Below are 16,035 nucleotides of genomic sequence, written 5' to 3'. Positions count from 1 at the left end.
CCCTTTTTACTATTTCCGTTTTCGGGTGTTACATGGTAGAGGATGAAGGGGAACCATTTATTATTCTACCTATTTTCATTATTCTCGCTTAACTGAGAAATGATTTAAGTATTTGTTGCTGGACCTGTAGCCTGCTATTAATGTATTTAGCTTTGCTTCTGTTAAGACATCATGGATTGTAAACACACCTGAACCTGTCTAGTTTTGGTCTAAGGCAAAATATGTATCCTATTAGTAGTGCTTAGCATATTATTAGTTCAATTAGTTTAAAATATGCTTGTGCCAATAAACGTCTTGAATTTGTATTTAAATATTTACCTTTTTGAAACGTCTTCAGTTTTATAAACTGATGATATATTTTGTGTGAGAAATAGCCTTCTGCAGAGCTATAACTATAACTGTCAACTGTGAGTAAAACGTACAATATTCCCTCTGAAATGAAGTTTTAAATAGTACAAACTACTCGAGTAATGTACAAGCACTTGACCAATTGTACTTTGTTGCTTTACAATACTAAATCAGTGTTACACAAGAATAATTAATAGGAATTAATAGGAATAGTACGGTTCCCTCGTGCATTTCACCCGCCGATGCCTCTCGTGCTGAAATGCTGAAATGTGGTGTGAATCATCTTGCTTTTTGATTCGAATGTTGTATCTTTGACGATGACAGGCGGCCTCCTCGGCTGCTTGCGTGACTCGTAACGTCACGTAACGTAACTTACGTGACGCCGCACCACCTCTCTCCTCCCTCCTCCCTTTGTGCAGTTTGACAAGCCCCTTCTCGACCAGGACAGGAACACACAGAGGTAACGTTATGTGTCTTAATATTTAAATGCCACACAGCTGAAGTTATGTGTTTACTGCACTGTCACTGCTGTCAGCCGGCGATACCACATGTTTTTACTAGGAGTCGGATGCAGCTCTGCGTGCAGAGAGAGAGAGAGAGAGATGCTAGGCCTGCCGCTGTGCTACAAGCTAACCGCTGTTAGCTTGCCCGCTGTCCACCTTGATAGCTAGCTAGTGCTAATCTGTTAGCACAGGCGAGGGCAGAGAGAGGCTGCCTCCTATAACCTCTTTGTCCGAGTCAAGTGGTCGCTGCTGTAATTCACTCTCATTCAGAGAGAGAGAGAATAGTTTTTTTACTTTCACAAACAAGACTAACGTTACAGCTAAAGTGGTGCTGAAGGGCAGAGATGTGTGAAACTTAAATGCTAGCCTCATGCTTTGGGATTTGTGCCCTCTTTTCGTTTGTAAAGTTATGTGTGATTGCTGCTTAAAGACAGATTTATTCAACCTAGAGTCATTAAGGTTTTAGCTCAGGACACCTCAGTAACTACACGTTGCAGACTGTCATATATACAGACGGTGTCCTAGCCCAACGTCCTCTACAGCCTCTGACATTTCTGCATGGAGCCATGTGTGAAAGCCATACGTGGGGTGTGTTGGCAGACTGTAGGTGTTGGCATTAGTCCACTTCCTGTCCCTGAGGATCAGGATCAGGTTCGGGGTGGGGGTGCGGGGTCTGGACCTGGACATGGGCCTCATGTGTTGTGTCAGAGCTGTGTCAGAGCTTTTTTTTTTTAGGAGGCCTACATTTTGAGGAGGACATAGTGGGTGCAGAGAAACATCTGGGACCCAAAGGTGCACAATGATGCAATGCAGTAAATGTGTTCGTCATGTCACATCTGGAGCACACAGGGTGGAGCTGTTGCAGAGTGACACTTTGAGGTAGAACACGCCGTAGCTCATTTGTGTAGCTCACAACAGGCTGGTCAGGAAAATGAAATGAGGACAAAGAGGTTCACACGTACTGTACATGAGCGTCAGTCCAGAGGATGAGCAAACAGTCCGCTTTGTGCCTCCGTCTGTGGCTCCCATTGTCTCCTCTAAACGTGGCTTTATCCACTTTGAAGCCATGTCTACATATATTAAATTAACAGCTTATGCCAAAATGTGACACCTGCGTACAAGCTGGCCTCTATGCTGACAGGGTGGCAAGTTTGAGTGTGTGTGTGTGTGTGTGTGTGTGTGTGTGTGTGTGTGTGTGTGTGTGTGTGTGTGTGTGTGTGTGTGTGTGTGTGTGTGTGTGTGTGTGTGTGTGTGTGTGTGTGAGCCAATAACTTCATCAGACTTGTACCTTTTCATATCCATCATTGACCTCCAGTCTCTCCTTCCTCTTTCAGCAGCACTTCACATCTGATCTGTCAGTTTGCTTGCTGTGTCTTCCCCTCCGCTGTGTGACTGGGTTGTCTGTCTGTCTTTAAGCTGTAACGCAGCGGGAGGACAGCCAGAGACCGTCGCGTCGTTTAGTTCTCTGCCATGTGTTCAGTCACGGCCTTGATCGTCCTGCTTCTCTTTGCAGATCATGGCCGTACCTCCCACCTACGTTGACCTTGGAAAGTCTGCCCGGGATGTTTTTACCAAAGGATACGGTGAGCAACCACGCAGCCAACCACACTCGCTTATTTCACCGACATGTACGGCAGTATCGTATGGAGGGTGAAGGGGTTCAATCACAACAGAGTACTGCTATGATGTGAGGCCTACGGTAACGATTGTATGAAGATGATTCTGAGATTCGCACATTTTGGCCATTCTCTATATATTTAATGCATTATAAAATACTTACGCTCTTACATACTTTAATAGAGTTTAATCTATGTATTTAAGCCACAGCGAGCAGCAACAACAGCTTGTAGTCTGTACACATGTGCGTTAAAGACTTGACAAAGCTCCTCCAGAGTCATTATATTATTATATATTGTTTTCACAGTACTACTACCTGTGAAATATCTGTCGGGTGCAGGCTATAATTTCTGAGTTTTTAAACACATGTTATTGTCAGATCAGGGTAAAACACTGAGCTCTATGAAGCTCCATGAAGGATATGGAGACCATTGGTAGCCTGTAGTGTAGTGGCATACTGTGTTACCTTGTTAGTGCTTATCTGTAAATAATTAAAACTTATAAAACGGGAGGCTTTTCATCGCTTCATTTAAAGTTTTCTGGGAGGTAGAGTAGCAATGGTCAAACTTGTTGCTAGTTTTATTTCCACATCACTCTTTACACTAGAAAAACTGTATTTCTTCCTGTGTTGTGAAGTAATCAAGGAGATTTCACACTTCCTCTCAGGCCCAATGCCCAAGTGACTCAAACCAGTTACTGCTCTGGTGATAGCTGTTGGAGGATGTGGGCGTGTTTTGTGCGTACAGTACACACAGCTGTGCTCCACGGGTGACTGACTGACGTCCAGTTAATATCTAGGGAACTCCCGGTTGTTGCAGCAGACCAACTTACCACGAAAGGCTGATTCACCGCAAGCTAGGGCAGTGACAGCAATTCATCCCTGTGGGTTTCACTGCAGGCTAGCGGTGCTCACATGGAACAAATTGAGTCCATCACCTTCACAGGAAAAAGTCTCAGCTTTGCATGAGGATGGACAGTGAATTAGTTGACGATTTAGTGAGGGGGAAGCCGGATACGTACGAGGCCAGATAGCACATGAACGTGGCGGTCTCTGGGTCATGTGAAGTGCGGTTGGTTAAATCAATTGATGGCTGTTATGTTGGGTAAAGCCAGGATCTGTTTAACCAGCCTTCTAGCTGTTATTCATAACCGACAGCACTAATGCTCTCACAGAATCTACGTCAAATCAATACCCACGTTCAGTCAGTGGCTTATAAATAACTTTAAATGCACCCTGGAGGCTGATGAATGGCTATTTCACTGACACTAATCAATGACTTGATTTAAAGGGTTTGGAAATATCTAAAGGGATTCTTTAACAGAGTTAGAAGATGATTTTGCATGCTTAAGACTCATAATATTGGCGTGAAAGTCGTACTTTCTTAGAGGGCTCTTCTGTGCTCGGGTTCACTTCAGTAATCAAACGTTTCAGAGAGAATCTGTATCGTCATCCCGACATCATTTTGATCTTGTGTTCAATATTGTCTGTTTTCAGGCTTTGGGGTCATCAAGCTGGACTTGAAAACAAAGTCTGAGAATGGACTGGTAAGTCGCCGGCAGTCATTATCAGATTATCGGAGCTCCAGACTGCAGCTGTCCTATCATAGCTTAAGAGGCTCCTGGCTGATCAGTAGGTGTCTGGCTATCTGATCTCCGAAAGCATCGCCAGGACACTTAAAGTTTACTGAAAGTCAAATAGATTTCTTCACCTTGTTAATGTTCCCTCAGTAGTTTGGATAGAGTTTCTATTCCAGAGTGAGATCAGTACTACATCAATGTCTACAACCCTATATATTATGGTGCAAGACATCAACAATACAATGATGTTAGCGTAGTTATGTACCGGTCAGTCTGACTTCTAATAACACCATCTGCAGGAGTTCACCAGCACGGGCTCGGCCAACACCGAGACCAGCAAGGTGGCCGGATCCCTGGAGACCAAGTACAAGTGGGCGGAGCACGGACTGACCTTCACGGAGAAGTGGAACACCGACAACACCCTGGGGACCGAGATCACCATTGAAGACCAGGTTGGTGATGCGCTGTTGTGGGGCAAAGAAGATCTAAAATGTGGATAAGAAAATACAGCTTTGAGTGGCATCAACTCCAGTTTATTTATTCTGTTATGTCTTGCTTGTCTATTCCACAGTTGGCGAAGGGGCTGAAGCTGACGTTTGATTCCTCCTTCTCACCAAACACCGGGTAAGAAGAGCTCAATGGGGAAAAAAGATTGAGTTCATTTCAGTGACAAATCGAGAGTTCAGTGGAATGAAGTCAAGCCTTCCTTCATGTGCTACTGGAGCTTCAGTAAATGGGTTTAAACAATTCATTAAAAGCTACGTGGCCATTTAAAATACGTTGCATTTCTACTGCCAATTCAGCGAAACTAGGATACACACAAACAATATTTAGCCAACATACAGTAACAGTAACATGGGTCTGTTTTAAATCCGAGCACTAGTGAGCTATTTTGCTAACATGAGCTAGCTCACTAAGTCAGCTAATTTATCACGCTAACGGTATCAGCGACGGTGCCCGTTGAAGTGCCTCTAAAATGTCTGTAAGTGTGCGTGACTAAAGGGTTGCAGTCTGTAGCCTTGGTAAACTTCATTACTTTGGTTTTTAGTTCTTTGTCACAGCTGTGTGATGTTTCTTGTCCTCTGACGTTAACATCCTCTTCTCTCTCCTGGACTTTCCTGCCAGCAAGAAGAGCGGCAAGGTCAAGACGGGCTACAAGTGCGACCACATCAACCTCGGCTGTGACGTCAATTACGACATCAACGGCACGGCCATCCACGGCGCAGGCGTGGTGGGCTACGAGGGCTGGCTGGCCGGCTACCAGATGACCTTCGAGGCCGGAAGGAACCGGATCACCCAGAGCAACTTTGCAGTTGGATTCAAGACGGACGAGTTTCAACTCCATACGAATGTGTAAGACTACACAAAGCAGCAGATGGTCATAAATACTAGCATGCATCCTTCCATTGTACCACACACAATGCATTTCTAATACACTGTCAAACGACCACGGTGCCTTTTAAACCTTGAGTTTGACACTGAGCCAACTATTTATATAACTATACTTCCTGATATTGGGTTAGGGTTTCTGTCCTGCGGTACTTGAACTTAAGTCATGGGCTTAAAGCTTTAGCTGTAAGTGAAACTACTGATTCCAGACAGCTGACCGTGGCTGGACAGAGGCCTTCGGTTTTTCTTGTCCCTGTCTGGCTGACTAACTTGTCGCCCATTTGGAGGTGTGCCACGGCACCCAAACTTATTTTTACACCCAGGTTATGGGATTTACTGTAATGCAAGTGAGGCGGAGTGAGTGGTTAGCAGGCAGACAGACAGGGCCTCGGTGAGAAGGCAGAGTGAGGTAGCGTCGGAGAGACGGGGCACAGAGTCTGTCTTGTTTCCTGCTGTGCTCCCGAGTCTGTCTGGTTCAGTGTACAGCTGATGTGGTTATGTGAGGTCAGACAAAGTATACTGACGGCTTTACATCACTGACCGTGTGCCCATCTGAGGAGCTCTTTAACACACACGCATTAAACCAACTACGGTATTCTTTTTTTACAGAACACAAAACTATAACTTATTCGTTTGAGGGAGAAAACATCACCTCTAGGGAATCCTTTTTGCGTTGCACTTACATATATTCTGATCTGCTGTTTTTCCCTCAGAAATGATGGCACCGAGTTCGGTGGCTCCATCTACCAGAAGGTGAACGACCAGCTGGAGACGGCCGTCAACCTGGCCTGGACTGCCGGAAACAGCAACACACGCTTTGGCATCGCTGCTAAGTATCAGATTGATTCTGACGCATCCTTCTCTGTGAGTAGTATGGAACCTCAAGTAGTAGTAGTAGTCGTAGTAGTGGTGGTGGTGGTGGTGGTGGTGGTGGTGGTGGTATAGTCACGTGTTGTACGATGACGATGTCCCTTTATTGATCCCTATTCAGAATGGTCCATTTTTAAACTTCTTCCCCTCCACAAGGAATTCATAATGCAGCATCAGATTGTTAACCTTTCGTTGACCAGAGAGGCGCCACAACTAGTCACGTTGCTCCATTCAGTCCGTTCACAATCTTCTCTGCATGACCAACTTAGAAGGATGGATGTAAATCCATGTTGTGATTACATCTCATTTAGCTAAGAGAAGCCTCATCGAGTCTACAGAATCACATTAGTCCTTAAATCCCACTCACAGCCGAGCCAATTAGTGTGAATGGTTGTTTGTTAGTGTAATTGCATGTATTCCAACTACAATTAATAAGATGTTAATAACGCGGCTAACGTGACACTCTGAAGTGGTACTGTTTATAGTTTTAGCACTTTTTAAAGTTTAGATTTTGTTCAGATTTAACCCCGGAGAAGGCAATACCTTCCCCAGCATCGGCATTGGTCCATTCATCTGTCAGTGATGTGTGTTGTTCTTTGTATGATTTTCATCTGCGGTTCTCACACAGGCCAAGGTGAACAACTCCAGCCTGGTGGGCCTGGGCTACACTCAGACTCTGAAGCCAGGTGAGTGCACTCTGCTTAAAACGGGCCAAAACATGCACCACAAGACCACAATACCTCAACATGTATCTATTTATTAATATGAAACAGAAAATGTCACATTAAGTCAAAATGTGAGCGGTGGATTAAGATGTGCAAGTGGATTATTCTAATTAAAATGTTATAACTGAAGTAAATGTGAGACACACTGTGATTATATCATGGCTACCTTGCAGAGTTTCAGTAATTCTTTGATAAACCAACTTCAAATTACTTCATTCATTAATTTAAAGCAAACAAGTAGAATCTCTCAAAGGTGAATAACAGTCGCGACATCACAGAAAGATTTGAGGGCTTTGAGGTTGAAATGCTTTCAGACTGTTTGGAGGATTAAGCAGCAAATAAATCTGTTATATTTGCACTTATATTCACTAAATGTCCTGGTCTGTGCACGGCTTCACCTGGTGTGTGTGTGTGTATGTGTGTGTGTGTGTTTGTCTCCGCAGGCATCAAGCTGACACTCTCTGCTCTCCTCGACGGCAAGAACATCAACGCTGGCGGCCACAAGCTCGGCCTCGGCCTCGAGTTCCAGGCATAAGAGGACGAGGCCGACGCCCTTCCAGTCCTCCCAGCACACACTCATTCCCCACCTAAAATTCCAAATCCTTAATTGATTAGCTAGCCCTCACGACCCCCCCCCCCCCCCCCCCCCCAGTGTCCCCCTAGACATGCTACAGCTGGAGCCAAGACAAAATGCAGGTCAAGTCGTTCTTGCCACGATCCACCACTTTTTTCAAAGAACCACTTTAAGGGAATATCGTATTTTCAAACTACAGAGCTGAGTTCGGAACAAAACTACATCTCGATTAACAGAAAGTTTTATCTTGAATAGCTTGCGAGGGGGGAAAAAGTAGTGTTGAGTGCAGTCCTGTTGGCCTCACTATTTTGTCTTTTCACTACAATCACGATGCTTTAATTTGAGAGTCTCTGCTTTCCGATGCAGATGAAAACGGGAAAGGGCCGTTAGCGTGGAGTCGAGTAGTTACACCACCAGATGGTGCTGTTGCAAAGCACCGTCGAAGCACTCCTCGCTCAGCGGTGGTAGCGGTGATACAACCGTTTCATTTTCTCACTCCTGCGCTGGAAAGCTCTTACGTCTGTCTTGATATATTATTCAGTGGGAAGGGTTAGTTGTCCCTGATGTTAGCAGCTGTCATTAGCTCAAAGACACTAAGCCCCAATGTGGACATTGTGTGTTTTTCGTCTCACTTGTTTTTTTTTTTTGTGTCTGTGCATTTGGTGTGAAAAATGTCTTTTGTTACATATAGTCAAAGTTATTTTATTGACGGTCTTGCATAGTTTAATCCACCTGTGAAGTCTTACAAAGGAAAAGACCCGTCGGTTATTCCTGGTTGAGCAAAGGGAGGGAGACCTATCGTGCACACAGTTACACTCCTCTGGGTAAGAGTTACAGAACTTCTCTAAGGGAGGAGGAAGATCATGATTACAGTGGACAGGAAATGGTAGTCTTCCACAACTGGTTATGGGAATCATGCTTAGTGTATTCGACAGTATTGTCGTTCCTTGAATTATGAATAAAGAACATCTTGAACCAGTTTGATTGTTTTTGCTCTTTTATCTTTTGTCACATGACTTGCATCTTGTGAGGACTCATTTCAACCCATGTTTATTTAAAGTTCTGTGAAAATGCTTTTGATCAACCAAGACGGCCATTTGCAAGACAATTAAAAAAAGCGTTTTAAGGCAGGAGATATACAAATAGCCGTACAATTTACATACAAAAGAGGACAAGTGCAGCTTGAACAAACAATTAAAGATGTCCGTTAGTGGGATTAAGTGAGCTTAACAATGTCCATTAATAAATAATAAATCGGGTCAGGCACCCAGGTGCGCTCCTGCATTAATGAGTCTGATGGAAGAAGGCCCTGACCTGTATCTGCAGGTTGATGACCATGTTGACATGTCTTAGGTGTAACTGATCAAATTAATTATGGCCCTGTTGTATTTAGTCACAGCCATTCCAGCGGGCCAGCATGCACGATACCAAGGCCTTAATCAGTTATTAATCACACCTGTGCGTACCCTGCAAGTGTGTGTGTGTGGGGGGGGCAAAGAGTTATACGTAAACAATTATATAAATGTCAATATTAAGACATTTAGACAAATTTCCTTTTGCGGGATGAATAAAATCTCTCTCGCTCTCTCTCTCTACCTATCCATCCATTCATCCATATCTCTTTCTCTACCTATCCATCCATCCATCCATATCTCTCTCTCTCTCTCTCTCTCTCTCTCTACCTACCCACCCATCCATCCATCCATCCATCTATCTATCTATCCACCCATCTATCTATCTATCTATCTATCTAAGGTGTTTGGAGGACACAACATTACAACCAACTGTCATTAATTGCAACAGACTCAGACCACATGCACTCACTTCGTCATCGACTCACGCGCATCCAGTTCGTCATCGACTTCACGCGCATCCTCCTATGTGGCCATGTGGAAACCACGCCCCTTCAGTTACTCACGCAATCAACATGGCGACGTGCAGGAAGATGGTGCGAAACAGGAGAAATATTTGCGCTCTTTCGCTGGTTATTTGCCTCCAAATGTTAACCAGCGGCTGCCTGTCACTTCCAGTAAATACCACGACGACGGAAGGTATGTTATACTGAAGTACCCGTATGTTTGTTTATCTCAGGAAACCAACAGCACTGCTAGTTAGCTAGCCAGTGTCAGATAGCTTGCTAGCTAGCTTAGCAACCACGGTGTCAGACGAGCTGGCGGAAGAGTCTTAAAATAGTACATTTATTCCGAGTCATTCTCAAACTATTACAGTACAGTTAAACAGAATAATTTCCAAAATATAAAGAGTGATTTAGAGGTTTGAAATATGACTACGCAGTGGCGTGATGTTTGACAATGTTTGGCCATAAAAAAACAACTCGGAAACCAGCAAACAGGAAGTGATGTTTCACAACAAAGTTCAAGCTCGAGACCTTTTACTTGATGTAATGTATATAACGATCAGTTAACTCTTTACATGTCTGTTCTATGATAACTGTGAGGGATGTGTCACTGTAGCTAAAGGGTCTACTTTGTGATACCCCTCGAGGGACTCCTTTTAGGAGCAGTGATTTGTGGTGGACTGACACAGTGACGTGGTCCAGATGTCCTTGTCATATATCTGAGCAGTTAATTAACCCTCCTGTCAGCCCAAAAAAACTCTTTTGAAGTTTACCATCAAGAAACTGGGACCACAGCAAAGGCTGTGAAATTGCTCTCAATGGCAAGTTCTGTGTTGCATAAGTGGAATTTGACTGCGTGTAGTTTGTTGGCTGAAATCTGTTGAGATAAGGTCATCGGTGTTGATATCCTTGCCCGTGTTCTTTACTCTTTTTTAAATGAAGATCGTGTGTCGGTTGCTTCATTGTTGCAGTATTGTGTTTGCTGGGAAAGGTCAAGTGTCTGGTGCCTCGTCATCGCCATGTATTGTGATAAAGATGCACTGGGGCAACAAACATCCACACGGACGTAGGCTGTTAGGAGCAAAGAAATGTCCATGAATGGACTATAGATCTGACATTACAAATGGAGATATTGGTTTCATTTTCACTTTGTGGGCCTGGTATTCACATCCGTATCCGATGGCTTAACGTGTCCTCCTCTTTGAAGTATTGTAAGTTGCTTAAACTCTATTGGCTCATGAAATCAGATTGTGACACGTCATTAATGTGCTGTACTTATCTCTAACTCTTAAGCATCATATGGGATTAATGTGAATAAAGCTGATCCCAGAGTGGAGGAAGAGCCCCAAGTACTTATTGAAGAGCTGTGTGATTTATTTATTTTTGGTAAATATAAGAATACTTAAATAATAAGACTTTTGTTAAGTCTTAAAGGCTGATTTTCCTACATGCTGTTTTGCCTCTACCGGTCGCTGCCACAAAGATCTCTTGTTACGTGGATATTTATGCTGGCCGTGGCCCATGTGTATGAATAGTTCCTTTCTTCTCTTGGGGACGTCTTACCCCGTGCTTCAAGTCCCAAGTGTTCTCCTCCCGTCCTTTCCTAAGCAACGCCTCCTTAGTCACACAGGATGGAAATAATGTTCACACACTTGTTGGTTAAATGGTGTCATTGATTCAGCAATGCAGGCCAGATGCATGAGTTCAGCTCTCATTTAAAGGCGCAGTAAGAAACTGTCGGGGTTCTTAAATAAATCTAAAGTACTTCTTTTAGTTTTGAGACTGAAATGTAATGTCTGTTTCACAGCAGCCTTTATAAACAGGTTGGAGAAGCTGGTTAGCATTGATGTATGTTTAAACCCCTGTTAAGAGTAAGTGAGAGTCATGAATTGTGTTCAATGCAGTGAGTTACATAGTGGGCTTTATGATGTAGTATGATATGCAATATCACGTTTTAAAGGAGAGAAGTTGGTCATGAGATTAGGGCAAGGTTGCATGTTATCACACTGAAAACAAGATGCTGTTTACTACGAATCAAAGTTTGTCTGTGGCAGTTGGAGGATGAACTGCCCCGTAGTAGGAGAACAAGTTCACAGGGTGTGGTAGGAGTACAGACTCCTTTCAGTTGTAAGTTGAAGAACATTAATTACCTGTAAAGTCACTTTAGATGTTCTTGAGATGGGGCGAAACTTAAAATTCAGATTGAATTTGGACTCTTTGCACATTATATATTACATTAGCAGGTAGGCTTAGAAAGTAAAGAACCCCTCCCTGATTGAAAATACATATTTTGTTTACCTGCAAATGTTTCAAATTGCTATTTTCAAGTGTTTTCAGGAGTGTTTCGTCAACCTAATAATATATATTGTCTTGCATTGTTTTTCCCTCTCACCTGACAGCACCAATCCAAGCGAATCAAGGGGGAATCATATCTCACAATGTTACTTTGACCACTGCAAACAAGAAAGCAGGTGACGCAACAACAGGTGCGGCCCCGGGTGCAGGCACGGGTGCGGCCCCGGGCACGGGTGCGGCCCCGGGTGCGGGCACGGGTGCGGGCACGGGTGCGGCCCCGGGTGCGGCCACGGGTGCGGCCACGGGTGCGGCCCCGGGTGCGGGCACTGGCGCGGTCCCGGGCACTGGTGCGGTCCCGGGCGAGGTCCCGGGCACTGGTGCAGTCGCGGTCCCGGTCCCGGGCACTGGTGCAGTCCCGGGCGCAGTCCCGGGCACGGGTGCGGCCCCGGGTGCGGCCCCGGGTGCGGCCCCGGGTGCGGCCCCGGGTGCGGCCACGGGTGCGGCCACGGGTGCGGCCACGGGTGCGGCCACGGGTGCGAGCACTGGCGCGGCCCCGGGCACTGGTGCGGCCCCGGGCGAGGTCCCGGGCACTGGTGCAGTCGCGGTCCCGGTCCCGAGCACTGGTGCAGTCCCGGGCGCAGTCCCGGGCACGGGTGCGGTCCCGGGCGCAGTCCCGGGCACGGGTGCGGTCCCGGGCGCAGTCCCGGGCACGGGTGCGGTCCCGGGCGCAGTCCCGGGCACGGGTGCGGTCCCGGGCACGGCTGCTGCGGTCCCAGCCATGGCTGCGGACCCAGACATGGTTGTGACAACAGATGCTCCTGTTGCTTCTAGTCCAGAAGTTCCCACCACCCCTTTCAAAGTCCCTGAACTGTCCAGACCTGTAACAGAGGAGCCAGAGGAACATGTCTCAGAGTCCAAACCCTCCACCGTTCTGAACCCGTCCACAGTGCAGGACAATGATCCACACGGGCGGACTGACAGTGGACCTGTACCTCACATCGGTCTGGATGACTACACAGATGATGACGACGACGCCGACGACGCTGCCTACGGGGACAACGACGTCGTCTATGAAAACAACAACAACAACGACGAAGACGACGTCGACGTCAAAGACCAGAGCGTGAGCAGACAGCAGCCGGACGAGATGGAGGGAGCGGGCAGCTACAACACGGAGGATGAGGACTCTCACTTCTTCTTCCATCTGGTCATCCTGGCTTTCCTGGTGGCCATTGTTTACATCACCTATCACAACAAGAGGAAGGTGAGTGTCGGCATGAACTGCTCAGGATGTAAGAGGCCAGAGATGATGATGATGATGATGATGATGCAGATGCATGAGTCTGGTTTGCACAGGGCTGATGGTACTTCAGCCTTTACCATCTGCTGCCAACAGTTTTGATAAGAACTTCTTAAATCTGAGGTTTTGCTGGTTGTCTTTTATTATATATTGTTATAAGTTAAATTGTTTTTGAAAGAGAATTAGCCATTCTTACATCCAGAGCCTGACATTTTATCTTTGGTCCATGCACTGGATGAAGAATCAGGTTAATGGATACAAATAAATAGCCATCACACAGTCCTATGGGTAAAAATTCACTAAACCTGTAACCTGTTCAGACACAGTAATGTATTTGAATTACACTTTGAATGCAAAATCAGTGTCTGAAATATATGCCTTCATGTAGGGCTGCAAACTAACCATTATTTTCATTGTTCATTAATCTGTCAGCGAAAAATGTCCCCAAAATGACGTCCTAAAATGTCTCTTTTTTGTCCAGAGCGGGGTAAAGGAACCCCAAAATATCTACATTTAAGAAGCTGTAATCATAGTATTTTGACTGTTTATAAAAAAATGACTCAAATCCTATCGCAGCTCTATTTATTGTAAACATTCAGCTTTTTAAATGTACAAAACTCTACATTTTGGAGTGAAACAACGAGGACTTCCCTGAGCCGTGCAGCGTTGAGAGGAGTTTCTTGTGAGCCTGCGTGATTTCATCTAAATGTTTATGTAATGGAAAAGTTAGAGATCTTGACAGTGATTTACAGATCTCAGCACTGCATTCTTTAACTGGTTACAAACAAAACGTCACATATTGTAGAAGATGTGCTCATATATAGCACAACAGAGGAAGTTCTCTCTGTCAAATGAGTAGAGAAGAGTTTCCTACTCTACATTATGCTGACCCCGTGTTAATATGGATTTTACACTGAAGTAAGGATTCCAATCATGTCGTCTTTCATCTTTTTCTGCTCGCCTGTCCAGAAATGGTTTCACTTGATCAGCACTTGTACATCTATCGGGATTAATTTGATCTCTTATCTGCACGTCTCGTCTTCCTCAGATCTTCCTCCTGGTTCAGAGCCGGCGCTGGAAGGACGGTCTGTGTTCCCGCGACACCGTGGAGTACCACCGCCTGGACCAGAACGTCGACGAGGCCATGCCGTCCCTCAAGATGACCCGGGACTACGTGTTCTGATGAACTGACCTGTTCCAGACCTGTCCAGACCTGCTCAGAGCCAGCTGGCCTCTGTGCCTCGGCCAGTCCCAATGTTGAGACGCTGCGCTTTGTCCCCGGAGCCTCACTGATGCTTTCTGAGACTCATGTCTTCGGGATAGAATTCTGTTTATTTGAGACTTTTCTGTTGTCTGCATAGAGAGATTTTTACTTTTATCTGTTTTTCTTATTTGTTATATTGTTTGACTTCTTGGGATTTAATATTTTTGGTTTATTAGGGGTCTTTATATTAGTCTTTTCTTTAGAGTGTTTTAGTCTTGCATACTGTCTGGATATGTTCAATACTCACGGGTCAAAATATAGTGCTAAATTATAACAGTTAATTATTTACCCCAAGATTAGTACTAGGTTTCTCTCCCAGCAGTTAGCCAAGATATGAATTAACACACAAAACATTTTCTTTTCAAAGCACTTGTTGTCATGCATACCTTTGTATACAAACAAAGCTAGTAATCTGATGCATATATATGCAGTCATTCCAAAGCGCTCATGTGGAAATGGTCCATTTGTCATCGATCGTATACAGTAACAAGTGAAGTACTGTGAAATGACAAAAAAACTAAACATTGGGAAAATGTGTTTAAATGCAGCAGTTCAAAAATATACCTGTTTTATCTCACAAAGAAAGAAATCATATAAAATGCAGTTCAAATGACTTTTTCACCTGTTTTAACTGCTTTAAGTGTATAAAAGCCTTTTTTCATTTAGATTTGACCTTCTATGAGGGAAGTGAAGTCTCGGTTACATGTGGGGAAGTTAAGCTGCACATACAGTTCAGGAGGGTCCTTGTGCTTCAGCCATTTAAATGAAGACACTGAACACTGTTCAGGTTAGAATGTACTAATATAAAGTCTATCCCCGTGTGCATCAGTTTATATTTTACTCGTCTACGGTACCGCTTGTACTTCTACCCCCCCAGATTTCGCTGTGCAGAAGTCCTGGGGCTGGCCCGCTTTGTTTTTTATGACTTCGGTGAAGTCTCTATCAATCCTTCATGGTCTTCGTTGTGGTTCCCTCACGCTCACACAGAACTTTTCGTTTGTAGCTACTTCCTGTCAGTTTGGTGGACTTTGTATCTGTTTATCCGAAATCTTGCACGCTCTGTGTGGCCTGACCACAAAAAAACTAAGAACAGACCGCTTCCTAGTCAGCACGGCCACGTGTGTGTCTGTCTGTCGCCGTCTCATGCCTTCAATCGAAATGCCGTAACAGCCACATGAATCCACATGTTTTGTTATTAATCTCTTGTCGCCTTCTGCCAGTTGTTTTTCAGCTGTCTTGTCCATCTCTAGAAGTTCCAGTGGTTAGTTTGATGATGGGATTTGCACTGTGATGTTCAGTCATATTAGAGTAGGAGGGGAGGAGCGTAAAGATGGTGGGTCAACACTGCTCTTGCAATCAACAGTTGAAAACTGTACAATCTTTTGTTTTTGTCAATAAAGCACAAATTGTGTACAGAGTTTTACTTGTCTGCTTTATTTTTGTGGTCGATGCTTTCATGTTTGACCCACCCTAGTGATGAGTCTATGGTACTCTTCTTCTGAGTCGGATAAAGAGAGTTTTCCATCACACAGCCTTCTGTTATCTGGCTCTTTCATGCAGTAAATTCTCAGCTTAACTACATTGGCATCACTAACTAGACGGTTACTTTGATCTCCTGTGATCCTAACGGGCTCACAGGTTGTATAATTTAATTACAGCAGACCGAGCTGAAAACCTGCAAATAAAAGTTATATATTTATATACTAAACACATC

The 16,035-nt window shown here is 44.7% G+C and overlaps 2 protein-coding genes across 2 annotated transcripts; both read left to right on the top strand.

The window, feature by feature from the left end:
* Positions 1-733: 733 nt before the first annotated feature.
* Positions 734-8,583, top strand: vdac1 (voltage-dependent anion channel 1). The gene is made up of 9 exons (XM_079172343.1): positions 734-808; positions 2,365-2,434; positions 3,964-4,013; positions 4,346-4,498; positions 4,618-4,670; positions 5,172-5,399; positions 6,149-6,299; positions 6,934-6,991; positions 7,474-8,583. Exons 2-9 carry the CDS (start codon positions 2,368-2,370, stop codon positions 7,563-7,565), a joined length of 852 nt encoding a protein of 283 aa, XP_079028469.1. The 5' UTR covers positions 734-808; positions 2,365-2,367; the 3' UTR covers positions 7,566-8,583.
* Positions 8,584-9,527: 944 nt separating this feature from the next.
* Positions 9,528-15,734, top strand: cUnh5orf15 (chromosome Un C5orf15 homolog). The gene is made up of 3 exons (XM_079171378.1): positions 9,528-9,655; positions 11,862-13,021; positions 14,106-15,734. The coding sequence occupies exons 1-3, from the start codon at positions 9,532-9,534 to the stop codon at positions 14,238-14,240; spliced, it is 1,419 nt and encodes a 472-aa protein (XP_079027504.1). The 5' UTR covers positions 9,528-9,531; the 3' UTR covers positions 14,241-15,734.
* Positions 15,735-16,035: the final 301 nt, after the last annotated feature.

This window comes from Pholis gunnellus (genome assembly GCF_910591455.1).
Source record: "Pholis gunnellus genome assembly, chromosome: 13".
NCBI classification, from domain to species: Eukaryota; Metazoa; Chordata; class Actinopteri; order Perciformes; family Pholidae; genus Pholis; species Pholis gunnellus.
This window is presented reverse-complemented; position numbering and strand designations above follow the sequence as displayed.